Source organism: Carassius carassius, chromosome 46, assembly GCF_963082965.1.
Source record: "Carassius carassius chromosome 46, fCarCar2.1, whole genome shotgun sequence".
Lineage (NCBI taxonomy): Eukaryota > Metazoa > Chordata > Actinopteri > Cypriniformes > Cyprinidae > Carassius > Carassius carassius.
Genome location: NC_081800.1, coordinates 25,387,882 through 25,401,749, shown reverse-complemented (window position 1 = coordinate 25,401,749; position 13,868 = coordinate 25,387,882). Strand labels below are relative to the sequence as shown.

Here is a 13,868-nt window from a genome sequence, read left to right as displayed (position 1 = left end):
TGTCATAATAACAGGATGTATAGATATAATTTTTGCATAGACAGCGATAATTTTATTTTTATATGAAATTAAAGATGATGGACACCAAAGGTCAACAAAATAATTAAGATGTTATTAGAAACAACTTTTCTAGACGATTAAACACAAGCTTACAGAGGTTTTTTTATTTTATTTATTTCTATCAAATAATGGTATGTCCAACTGATCTACGTTATTTTCACTACAAAGTCTACATCCATTATTCAATAAAAAAATCAAATAAATCCAAAGACGTGCGACGTTCAAACAACTCTTATCTTCAAAAAAAAAAAAAAAAAAAAACGCAAAAAGAAAGAAAACGTGTCGTCTTTGAGTGACAGCTGCTTCAGCCAACCAGCGGCCTGGGAACTCTGACGCATAGCGCCACGGACGCGGGTTATCAGCCAATCAGCGCGCGGCACGCTGGCACGTGCCAGTTTCGCGGCAAAAAAGATTTGGCGCGTAAACTTCTGAGCAGGTTCCGATCAGCTGGAACTAAAAAAAACAACAACACAACAACAACAGAAGCGATTCCGGGAGCGGACCGCGCCTTTCTCCTGCTTCGATGGATTTATGCGTTAAATGAGCGAGAATCTGGATGTTATTCGGAGTCAATGACAATACTTCCTGGATGGAGTCATCAAAAAGGACAAAAGCGGAGGATATTTTGGATTAAAGTGTCAGATTCGAACAGAAACTGTACTTGGTCTTTGTTCCGCATCCAGCTCGGGTTATATCATTATATTTACTTTGTTTACCAGTATATTTAAACGCTTCTAATTTGTTTACCAGTGCTTATGTAAAAACAAAATCTTTTACTTACATCGTCAGTAATTTGAGGATTAATATTGAATTGTTTCATGTTTCATGCACTTTAGAGATTGAAATTGCATTGCTATTTGTATATGATGATGTTAATTTATGACGCACTGTGTGTGTGTTATGCTTTTTAAACGTTTTCCAAGCACTTCCTTAAAATAACTCTAAACTGATAATGCATGTAAACTATAGCTATGTTTCTAAACGGCATGCATGATCTCATTATTAAGTTTTATTAATTTAAATTTGTTTTTGTTTTTTTGTTCTGTAAACTGAAGTTGACCTACATTCCGGCCTTGTTGTGGTTTGGGAGTCTCACCCTTGCTTTCATTCAAGGCCTGTTTTTAACATGCTGTTGAATGTCAGAACGTGGCTTATCCAGTTGTACTCCGTCCCACGTATGGCTTATTGAAAGGCAGTCGGTTTCCATGCATTGAAAGCCATTAGGATTGAAAAAAAAACAAAACAGAGACTGAGTAACCCCTGCAGTTTTAGCCCGATATGTCTGAGAGTTTTATATCGGGCCAGACCTCGGAGGACCTGCTGGTGGATTTTGAGTCTCTCCTGAACAGTGGCAGCATCGATCTCAGTGAAGATCATCAAATCGTCATCATCTCCACACCTGGCACCGCCTCGGCCAGCAATGGAACCGGCGATATCTTGCTGTTTGCCACCCCTCATCACACCACCACTTCCACTACGACCCTGCCTGACCACCGGAGACCCACTTTGGGACGGCCTCCGGTACGATTTCAACCTCTTCGGACACCAGTGCATGTGTTTTATCCCATGCATGTGAACTTTACCCATTCACCTTTCCACAGTGTGGCTTAATAGTTCTTAGTGGATGTGAGCTTGTAACCCAAATCCTGTAGGTTCAAAATCCTTAAGTAGTGGTTTATGATCACCACAGTACTTGAGAAACTTATGCTTAAGGTCACAACTCAGATTTCTCAATAACTGATAGATTATCAGCATGCAATTAGATGTTTGTCGAAGCAGCATTATTGCTTTATGATGCATGCATTATTTTTATTACACTGCGATTAAATGTTTTATGTTATTGTAAATGTTTTATGATGCATGCATTGGTGTGTTAAACTGAATTCATGCTCTTTCATCGCTCTACAAGGTCATAACCTCTGCTTTCTGTTTGCTTTTTAATTTCAGGTGAAGAGAAAGTTGGATTTGGACAGCGATCATCAGTACATTTGCACATCCCGACCTGCTTCACATGGACCAGAACCTCCAGCCACACCCGCGCCTCCCAGAGGTACAAATGTTTGTTAAAATAGTATGGAAAAACTGGAAATATCAATCAAATGGCAAAAATGAATAGTGTTTAAAAGTTTGGTGTCTGTAAGATTTTTTATTTTATTTTTAAAGCTCACCAAGTCGGTTTTTATTTGATCAAAAATACTGTAAAATTGTGAAATATTATGAAAAGTAAATTTACTCTTGTCTACATAAATATGTGTTACAGTGTAATTTATTTCTGTGATGCGAAGCTGTGTTTTTTCAGCATCATTCCTCCAGTCTTCAGAGTCACATGATCTTCAGAAATCATTCTAATATGCTGATTTGCTGCTCAAGAAACATTTCCAAATATCATCAGTAATTGTTTGGAAATACTTCTGGATGATTTGATACATTTAAAGTTCAAAAGAACAGCATTTATTTGGAATGCTTTTGTAACATTCTAAATGCCTTTAGCGTCACGTTTAATCAGTTTAATGCGTGCTTGTTGAATTTAAGCATGAATTCCACATGAAATCCACTCATTTTAGTGTCGAAGGTGGCTACGGAGAAGTCCCGCTACGACACATCTCTGAATCTGACCACCAAACGCTTCCTGGATCTCCTGGCTCAGTCTCCGGACGGCGTTGTCGACCTGAACTGGGCCTCTCAGGTGCTGGACGTCCAGAAACGGCGCATCTACGACATCACCAACGTCCTGGAGGGCATCCACCTGATCTCCAAGAAGTCCAAGAACAACATTCAGTGGCTGTGCGTTCGTCACATGTGTCAGCTTTACTCAGAAATGACTGGGAGTGTGTAGATGTTTATCTGTGGTGTGTTCAGGGGGAACCGTATCGACGGGGCGTCCGTGGCCAGGTTTCAGACGCTACAGAGGGAGGTTTCCGAACTGACAGAGGCCGAGGAGAAACTCGACGAGCTCATTAACAAATGCAGCTTACAGCTACAACTCCTCACAGAAGACTCACACAACAAGAAATATCCTTCATCTCAGTGTGTGTGTGTGTGTGTGTGTGTGTGAGCCTGAGCTTCTCAAAATGTCTTACGATATATCTCAATGTGTACATGTGAATAGAAGAGAATGTATTCTTCTCAATGTCCTTTAGCTGTGTTTTTTACTCTTTCTTTACGGTTTAGGTGTAGATTTGAGTGGGTTGGAGCTGACATTATTTCTAAAACCAGAAAAGTAGGATCTGAGCATGACTGACATGTTGAATTAGTGGCTATTGTGATCTTTAACGGAAAGTCACGCTGGGGTACGTCAGATGTCAGGACCTGCGTAACACGGTAAACCCGGCGGATCAGATCATTATGGTGATTCGTGCTCCGCCGGAGACGCAGATGCAGGTGTCTGAACCCACTGAGGTGAGAAAACACACACACTTATTGTTATTTATCCGTATTTGTATATTTATGACGGTTGAGGTGTCTGTGTTTTAGGGTTACCAGATCTCACTAAAGAGCTCTAGAGGCCCCATCGACGTGTTTCTGTGTCCGGAGGACAGTTCTGGGGTCTGTAGTCCCGTCACTGATTGTAGTCCGGAGAAATCGTCCAATCTCGTCTCGCAGGAAGTGACATCATCAACGCCATCTACTCTCCCTAGCTCCTCCCCTCTGCCTCTGGGTGCTGACTCAGGTTAGCACGTGATTGCATCTTAATTTAACTCAATTAAAACTCACTTTAGGTCTGTTTAACTGTATTTCAGTAAGTATTTCCAAATATGAATTTATGAATATTAAAGGGATAGTTCACCCAAAAATCATAATTATGTCATTAATAACTCACCCTCATGTCGTTCCAAACCCGTAAGACCTCCGTTTATCTTGGGAACACAGTTTAAGATATTTTAGATTTAGTCCGAGAGCTCTCAGTCCCTCCATTGAAGCTGTGTGTACGGTCTACTGTCCATGTCCAGAAAGGTACAAACATCATCAAAGTAGTCCATGTGACATCAGAGGGTCAGTTAGAATATTTTGAAGCATCGAAAATACATTTTGGTCCAAAAATAGCAAAAACGACAACTTTATTCAGCATTGTCTTCTCTTCCGTGTCTGTTGTGAGAGAGAGTTAAAATCAAAACAGTCTGGATATCCGGTTCGCGAACGAATCATTCAGTTCACCAAATCGAACTGAATCGTTTTAAACGGTTCGCGTCTCCAATACGCATTAATCCACAAATGACTTAAGCTGTTAACTTTTTTAATGTGGCTGACACTCCCTCTGAGTTAAAACAAACCAATATCCCGGAGTAATGCATTTACTCAAACAGTACACTGACTGAACTGCTGTGAAGAGAGAACTGAAGATAACGACTCGTTCACGAGTCAAGAACCGGTTGCATCGGTTTTCGGATCACCAGTAGTTCTCTCTGACAGTTCGATTCAATAAACCGGTTGAAGAAAACGGTTCACCGGTTCTTTTGCGCTCGACGTAATGGCGTCATTTGCGATGATTGCCCTTGATTCAAGCCTTCGGTTTACCCGCGCTCATAACATTAGCCCAGAATCAGTTCAGAATCAATCACCAAAAGAATCAGTTCGGTTCAGACGCTCTGTGTGTCGGTCTGCTTCACGCTGAATCACACGTGCGCAGTATCATCAGCTCCTCGGTTCTTGAATCGGACACGTCTGACAGAAACGGTTCTTGACTCGTGAACGAGTCATTATCATTATCAGTTCTCTCTTCACAGCAGTTCAGTCAGTGTACTGTTTGAGTAAAAGCATTACTCCGGGATATTGGTTTGTTTGAACTCAGAGCGAGTGTCAGCCACATTAAAAAAGTTAACAGCTTAAGTCATTTGTGGATTAATGCGTATTGGAGACGCGAACTGTTTAAAACGATTCAGTTCGATTTGGTGAACTGAATTATTCGTTCGTGAACCGGATATCCAGCTGCTTTGTTTTGAACTCTCTCACAACAGACACGGAAGAGAAGACAAAGCTGAATAAAGTCGTAGTTTTTGCTATTTTTGGACCAAAATGTATTTTCGATGCTTCAAAATATTCTAACTGAGCCTCTGATGTCACATGGACTACTTTGATGATGTTTTTCTTACCTTTCTGGACATGGACAGTAGACCGTACACACAGCTTCAATGGAGGGACTGAGAGCTCTCGGACTAAATCTAAAATATCTTAAACTGTGTCCCGAAGATGAACGGAGGTCTCACGGGTTTGGAACAACATGAGGGTGAGTTATTAATGACATAATTTTGCAAATTGGGCGAACTAACCCTTTAAAGGGAACAGTGTTTAATGTAAATCTTATAAAGAAATTGTAGCATTAAATATAATGCACATTTATAAATATAAAAGTTAATCGTAAATTTAAAAAAGAAATAAAAATAAAATATTTGAAAACTATAAGTATAAATATTAAACAAAAGTTTTAAATAGTTCTGCTATTTCCTAATACAGTATTTGTGTTTTACATATTAAATTTTATGTGAAATTACTTTTAAATGTAATTTTCTAATATGATTTATTATTAATAGTAAATTGTGGGCATAAATATTAAGTCCAAATATTGATTTAACATTTAATTTAAATATTTTCTAATGTAATTTCCAAATATTTTCTTTTGAATTATTAAATATGAATGTGATAAAATAAAATCTTTAGCCAAAAATTGTAATCCAAATATTAAATGAGTGATTTGCATTTTATGTTAATGTAAATTCTAAATATAAATATTACAGGTATTTTGGTTAAAAAATAATACAAAATAATTTAATATAATAAAAAAATAATAATAAATGTGATAAATATTAAATCTTTGTCTTGAGCATAAATGTTAAATCCAAAAGACAAGATCTGTCATGTACATTCGGAGTTAACATTTAGAAAATTTATGCAAAATTATTATTACATCTGCGAATTGCAAATATTACAGCTATCAAGATAAATCACAAACGCTTTATTTATGCCTAAGATTTACTTGTATCTTTAATAACATTTACAGTTTTTTTTAATTACATTATAAATAAACCAGCTGTGCAATTTTAATTAAAATATAAAAATGTGCTTTTTAAAATAATTTTTGCTTAATTTCACTTTGTAATAAATCATCTTTTAACCTTTCCCCCATGATTTGAATTTTCCATTTCTTAAGTAGAAAAAAATGAATCAAGTCTTTTTTCCTTCTGTGTTTCAGAGTCATTTTTGGACTCGGACCCATTTTCTGGCATTTGTGAGATGCCAGATTTTGATTTGTCTCCTTTGGACTCGTCGGACTTCCTCCTGGAGCGCGGCGGGGCGGTGGATGCCATCGGTCTCCCGCTGGACGGTTTCATCTGTCTGTCTCCGCCACACAACCAGGACTATCACTTCGGCCTGGAGGATCACGAGGGCGTCAGCGAGCTGTTCGACTGTGACTTCAGCGACCTCGGCCCTCTGGAGTTCTGACAGACGGATCCGAGCATTGGTTTCTCAGTGTGAACAGGAAACCATTCCACTTCGCTTTTGAATTCAGATTCGCTCGGAGGTCTCTGAGCACCGCCATTTAATTTATTAATAGAAACAAGTCACCTTTAAAGGAATCGTTAACTAGAAGTTAATATTTGCTGAAAATGTCCTCACCCTCAGGTGATTCGATTTGTTTCTCCAACAGATTTGGAGAAATGTAGCATTGCATCAGTTTCTCATAAACGGATGCTCTGCAGTGAATGGGTGCCGTCAGAATGAGAGTCCAAACCGCTGATAAAAACATCACAATAATCCACAGCACACCAGTCCATCAGTTAATCTCTTGTGATAATTTTTGTAAGAAACGAATCCATCATTAAGATGTTTTTAACATCAAATCTTTGCATCCAGCTAAAAAATATTACATAATTCTCTATAATTCGCTTTCTCAAGTGATAAAAGTGCATCTCTTGTTGCCTCTCACTTTAAAATCCAGCCACATATTTGTTCAACCGTTTTAAATTTGTGCAGATTTCCCTCCTGATTCAGACCAGACCATTTTTTCACTTGAGGAAGTGTTTTTATGGATTATGAACTCCTATTTTAGCTGGAAGCAACAGTCTGAAGTTAAAAACATCTTAATGCTTCACAAGACATTTACTGATGGACTGGAGAATTGTGGATTATTATGATGTATTTATCAGCTGTTTGGACTCTCATTCTGACGGCACCCATTCACTGCAGAGCATCCGTTGATGAGACACTGATGCAATGCTACATTTCTCCAAATCTGATGAAGAAACAAACTCTGATGACCTGAGGGTGAGCACATGTTCAGCAAATATTCATTTTTGGTGAACTTTCTTAAATCTCTTTTTTTGTTTTTATTCGAATTTATTGTAAATCTAATCACCGTGAAGGTTTGAGGATGTCGTAAATCGTTTGAATATAAACTGACAGGTTTTCTGGATTATATTTCTCAGGAGAATCCTAGAGTATTTCAGGTGAGTGATGACGTATGTATTTAGGCTCTGGTTATGTTGCATAGGTTGGTTATGCATGCTGCACGATAATCAATCCATCGTCGCTCGTATGGTGAAGAAGAGGATTTACAGAAAATGAACTTGCAGTCGTAATTATTTTCTGATCACCGTTATATACACACGGTCCATGCAAATGTTCATCATGTCACCGATTCTCTCGCATTCACGAAGCTCTGCGTCTTTTAAAGCATTGTGTGTGCGTGTGTGTGTGTGTAGCTTTGTGCTTTTTTTTAATCACTGTTACAGGAGATGTTCTGTATTTATTATAATTAATATCTGATCCTGGTACAGTAAATGCCCAGTTATTTTATATATATATATATATATATATATATATATATATATATATCCCCAAAAAGTTCACTTGTCTTTTTTCATTTTTTTCTGTGCATGTTTGTAAATATTCATATAATTTCCAGCCTCATCTTAAATATTAATCTTGATATTTAAAAAAAGCACTATGTATTTTTGATTTGTTTATTCCTTCAGCCCTTTCTAGGATTCTCTTTAATGAGTCCAGGGATAGAAATAATGTCTTGTATTTCTATATTTCTCTACCGGAGTTTGAATTGTGATGTATTTCTAGCTTCTGGGTGTTTAAACTGTGTGATTTAGCTACAAGACAGAGTATATATAGTCTCATGAAAGGATTATAATGATGTGATGCCATTGTAGTGGGATATTTAAATGCATTTGATAAGGGAGGTTTGATTATAAAGAGCTCTGAAGTTTAAGGACACTGTTTGAAAAGCTCTTTATTAAATAAAATATATAATTTAATGCAAATTGCCCTTCTGTGTGTAGATTTGACAGGGTTTTGTCTTATTTAGTTGAATGTGTGTTTTTGGCTTTTTGGACCGAGACAGTTGTGTTTATTGTAAATGTGCATGTGTGTGTGATGTTTGTATGATAATTGTTAGGTAGTTTGTTTTATTGTGTATGTGAGGGTTGTCTGAGACAATTCTTCTGACAGGATCAAGAGCTTTGGTGTGTGTTATTCATCTTTATCTGGTTGTACAATAGCAATATTTTTAAAAGGGCTTTTTTTTTTTTGCGTTATTGGTTTTCATGTTTACTTTATAAACCACTTTAAAAAGTGGCCAAAGGCACGGTGGACGTGTCTGTACTTTACTTTTAAAATTAAGTGCAAATAAAATCAGATTTTGATCTAAAGTCAGTTTAAATTGACTTGAGTTATGGCTTTTAGTTAAAGGTTTGAGGTTTAAGATTGTTTACGAGCACTGATTCATTGTTTCAGAGGAAGGGATGATATTTGTGATTTGATATTTCAGTATTTTTAGATTATCACCTGTCAGTCAGAGATTGTTCTGTCAGCATAAATAAACCTTTTGACTTCATAAAATCGCTTGTGATTGATTGTATTGACTTCTGACAAGATGCTGTTATTGATTGAGTTATAAGATCTTCAAGATTTATTAGTTTAAATAATTCGGTGTATTTGCATGTGGTTAACCTACCTGACGTTTTTGGAACAGGTTATTTTGATATCATTGTACTATTATAGTTTATATATGTATATATATATATTCTGTGTTTAGTAACTTTGTGCGCTTGTAATTTTTATTACATTGTTTTTTTAAGTCTGTAAATATACATTTTAGTTTTAGGATAATTTTCAGTTTAGTTTGCTAACTAAACTAAACTAAACTTACTGAACAGTATTTCTACAAAATAGTAGGAAACGTACAGTATACACAATGCAGTTTTCAGTACTCAAATGTCACCGTGAAGACTGAAATGATTCACGCTCCGAGCTCCCAAACTGACTCAAATGATCCGCGAACTTGTTCCGAACTCCCAAACTGAATCAAATGATCTGCGAACTTGTTCCGAACTGCCGAACTGAATCAAATGATTCGCGAACCCGCTCCGAACTTCCGAACTGAATCAAATGATCCGCGAACTTGCTCCGAACTGCCGAACTGAATCAAATGATTTGCGAACCCGCTCCGAACTGCCGAACTGAATCAAATGATCCGCGAACTTGCTCCGAACTGCCAAACTGAATCAAATGATCCGCGAACTTGCTCCGAACTGCCAAACTGAATCAAATGATTCGCGAACCCGCTCCGAACTGCCGAACTGAATCAAATGATCCGCGAACTTGTTCCGAACTGCCGAACTGAATCAAATGATTTGCGAACCCGCTCCGAACTGCCGAACTGAATCAAATGATTCGCGAACCCGCTCCGAACTGCCGAACTGAATCAAATGATCCGCGAACTTGTTCCGAACTGCCGAACTGAATCAAATGATCCGCGAACTTGCTCCGAACTGCCGAACTGAATCAAATGATTTGCGAACCCGCTCCGAACTGCCGAACTGAATCAAATGATTCGCGAACCCGCTCCGAACTGCCGAACTGAATCAAATGATCCGCGAACTTGCTCCGAACTGCCGAACTGAATCAAATGATTCGCAAACCCGCTCCGAACTGCCGAACTGAATCAAATGATTCGCGAACCCGCTCCGAACTGCCGAACTGAATCAAATGATCCGCGAACTTGTTCCGAACTGCCGAACTGAATCAAATGATTCGCGAACCCGCTCCGAACTGCCGAACTGAATCAAATGATTCGCGAACCCGCTCCGAACTGCCGAACTGAATCAAATGATCCGCGAACTTGTTCCGAACTGCCGAACTGAATCAAATGATTCGCGAACCCGCTCCGAACTGCCGAACTGAATCAAATGATCCGCGAACTTGCTCCGAACTGCCAAACTGAATCAAATGATCCGCGAACTTGCTCCGAACTGCCGAACTGAATCAATTGATTCGCGAACCCGCTCCGAACTGCCGAACTGAATCAAATGATTCGCGAACCTGCTCCGAACTGCCGAACTGAATCAAATGATTCGAGAACCCGCTCCGAACTCCCGAACTGATTCAAATGATTCACGCTCCGAGCTCCCAAACTGACTCAAGTCAAATGATTCGCGAACCCGCTCCGAACTCCCGAACTGATTCAAATGATTCACGCTCCGAGCTCCCGAACTGACTCAAATGATTTCGCGATCCTCAAACTGACTCAAATGATTCGCAAACCCGCTCCGATCTCCCGATCTGACTCAAATGATTCGCGATCCATCATTTAGATGTTTTTAACATTAAATCTTTGCATCCAGCTAAAAAATATTCCATAATTCTCTGATTCGCTTTCTAGTGATAAAAGTGCATCTCCTGTTGCCTCTCACTTTAAAATCCAGCCACATATTTGTTTAACTGTTTTATAAAGTGATGTATTATTGTGATGTATTTATCAGCTGTTTGGACTCTCATTCTGATGGCACCTATTCACTGCAGAGCATCCATTGCTGGGACACTGATGCAATGCTACATGTGCTGTATGCGCCTAAACGTTTCTCAGAGACATTTCACTTGCGAAGCGAAACAGACGAGGACTTTTTTTCAAAAGGGAAAATCCGAAAGTGTTTTTTTTAATCTAATTTAAAATATGTATTTTATAGCATCACATTGATTTAAGGTGATATTTATGCGGTGTACACTCCTAAACCTTTTCTCAGAGCGATATTTCCTTTCACGAGTGATGCGAAGTAGACAGGGAAGTTGGTTTTAACAGGGAAAACACAGACAGTTAAGTAGTAACAGTTAAGTGTTTTACCTCATTTACGATATGTATTTTATAAGATAATATTTCTATATGACGATATTTATTTGCTGCGCACAGTCGCACACCTGAACAAGCCTAACTTAACTTGAATTGCTCTGCAGTGCGCAGATGCGGAGGTCACTGGGAAACACCAGAAGTAAGTTTTAAACGTTTCCTAATTTAAAATGTGTTTTATAACATCATGTTATTTATAGTGATACCTAACGTATCTGCTGTAACGTTACACTCCTAAACTATTTCTCAGAGATATTTTCTTTCACTCGCCATGCTCTGGAGCAGATGGGGAAATTGGTCTCAACAAGGAAAACACCAAAATTAAGTGTTTTATTTATATTACGATAGGTGTTTTATAAAATAATATCACTTTATGACGATAGCTATATGTTGTGCGTGCTAAAACGATCCGAAACATTATAACAGATGAAATCTGAAACTGAAGGGAAATGCCAGAAGTGTTTTTAACGTTACCTCATTTATTATACAGTATGTAACACGTCATAATGTCAAATCAAACCACTGCAAAACTGCTCCAATATAAATGGCAATATAAGTAAATTGTTCTTGTGTTTCTCATTACCAATTTTTGTGATTCCATTAAGCATGAATTTAGTTTTCATGTTGTGGATTTCATGTCGGATTTGATTGCAGTTTTCCTTGAATTAATTTGAAAATAACACTTTTCAGTAAACTCAAACTCTCTTCATCATTCAAAGTGATTTTGTGCTGCCACAATTCTCGGAGTATGGCCAGAGACAATTCGTATGGCACATGAGTTGCAGTTAACTACTTTAGACACTTTATTATGATATTATCATTAAGCATTACATTATGTTTTGTATTTAGCAAAAGGGAGTTGTATGGGTTTGATATACAATTTTAAGGAAACCTTTTTTTGTATATTGTTACAGATGGTTCATGCTGGCTTAACAGAAAAATCATAAGGAGATGATGTGCGTGAAGAGTATGAAGCCACAATTGCATATTTTAAGATTATCATGTTTGTCATGTTTATTTTTTCTACAATAATAATAATAATAATAAAGAGTCTGATCTCTTTCTTAAAAAAATGTTTGACTGTAAGCTTTTTATTTATATCTATATATATATGTGCACTTGGAATTGTGACTTTGTCTCTGTCGTTAGAAGACCCATTTCCTAGTAAGACTGACTTTCTTTTTACAAAATACATTTACGGTGAATTAAAATTCTTTTCCTTAAAGGGATAGTTCACCCAAAAATACAAGTTAAAGGGTTCGTTCATCCAACAATTAAAATTAGCCTGTGATTCATTCACCCTTAAGGCAACCTTGGTGTATATGACTTTCTTCTTTCAGATGAATCCAATCTGAGTTTTATTAAAAAAAAATCATGGCACTTCCGAGATTTATAATGACTCAAATGATTCGCGAACCCGCTCCGAATATTTGCTGAAAATGTCCTCACCCTCAGGTGATTCGAGTTTGTTTCTTCATCAGATTTGGAGAAATGTAGCATTGCATCAGTGTCTCATAAACGGATGCTCTGCAGTGAATGGGTGCCGTCAGAATGAGAGCCCAAACCGCGGATAAAAACATCACAATAATCCACCAGAAGCCAAGATAATTTTTGTAAGAAATGAATCCATCATTAAGATGTTTTTTAATATCAAATCTTTGCATCCAGCTAAAAAATATTCCATAATTCTCTATAATTCGCTTTCTAGTGATAAAAGTGCATCTCCTGTTGCCTCTCACTTTAAAATCCAGCCACATATTTGTTTAACTGTTTTTATGGATTATGAACTCCTATTTTAGCTGGAAGCAACAGTCTGAAGTTAAAAACATCTTAATGCTTTACAAGACATTTACTGATGTAAATGTCTTGTGAGGACTGCGGGTGTCGCTGTTGGACAGTGTTTTCTCTGATTCCTGCTTATTGGCCTTTCTGTAGCTGATCGTAAATCTTTTTTTTCTTTTCGCTAGAATCTTTATCTTACTATCACTCTCTGTTTTTAAAGTGATTATATATATATATATATACATAAAATATTAGGATTCTTTCACCTAGATATCACACTATAGAGACTGTCTGTTCCCCAAACTAGAAAATACAAAAAACGTCCTAACCAAGTTAAGATTAACAATTTAATTGAGGTTCAACAAATAAAAAACAGATGCAATACGGATAAACAAATGATAAAGCTTGGCTTATTGAATATCAGATCCCTTACAAAAACACTTTTTGTAAATAATATGATCACTGATCATAATATAGATGTCCTCTGTTTGACAGAAACCTGGCTAAAACCTGATGATTACATTATTTTAAATGAGTCCACCCCCGAAGATTACTGTTATAAACATGAGCCACGTCTAAAAGACAAAGGGGGAGGTGTTGCTTCAGTTTATAACAACGTTTTCAGGATTTCTCAGAGGGCAGGCTTCAAGTATAACTCATTTGAAGTAATGGTGCTTCATATAGCATTATCCAGAGAAACAAATGTTAATGATAAATCCCCTGTTATGTTTGTACTGGCTACTGTATACAGGCCACCAGGGCACCATACAGACTTTATTAAAGAGTTTGCTGATTTTACATCCGAGTTAGTTCTGGCTGCAGATAAAATTTTAATAGTTGGTGATTTTAATATACATGTTGATAATGAAAAAGTTATCAGAACAACTTGATGATGTAA

General features: G+C 37.4%; 1 protein-coding gene across 1 annotated transcript; it reads left to right on the top strand.

Annotated features, from left to right (window-relative positions):
- Nucleotides 1–282: 282 nt before the first annotated feature.
- LOC132129526 (transcription factor E2F1-like) lies at nucleotides 283–12,746 on the top strand. The gene is made up of 8 exons (XM_059541156.1): nucleotides 283–1,581; nucleotides 2,008–2,110; nucleotides 2,625–2,844; nucleotides 2,920–3,072; nucleotides 3,345–3,459; nucleotides 3,535–3,730; nucleotides 6,248–6,678; nucleotides 12,644–12,746. The coding sequence occupies exons 1-7, from the start codon at nucleotides 1,339–1,341 to the stop codon at nucleotides 6,496–6,498; spliced, it is 1,281 nt and encodes a 426-aa protein (XP_059397139.1). The 5' UTR covers nucleotides 283–1,338; the 3' UTR covers nucleotides 6,499–6,678; nucleotides 12,644–12,746.
- The last annotated feature ends 1,122 nt before the right edge of the window (nucleotides 12,747–13,868 follow it).

Excerpts from the sequence above, each read along its gene's own strand:
- LOC132129526 (XM_059541156.1), top strand. The coding sequence starts at position 1,339 with ATGTCTGAGAGTTTTATATCGGGCCAGACCTCGGAGGACCTGCTGGTG. Across the intron at positions 2,111-2,624 it reads CACACCCGCGCCTCCCAGAG|TGTCGAAGGTGGCTACGGAG; the intron begins GTACAAATGTTT and ends CACTCATTTTAG. Across the intron at positions 3,073-3,344 it reads GAAGACTCACACAACAAGAA|GCTGGGGTACGTCAGATGTC; the intron begins ATATCCTTCATC and ends ACGGAAAGTCAC.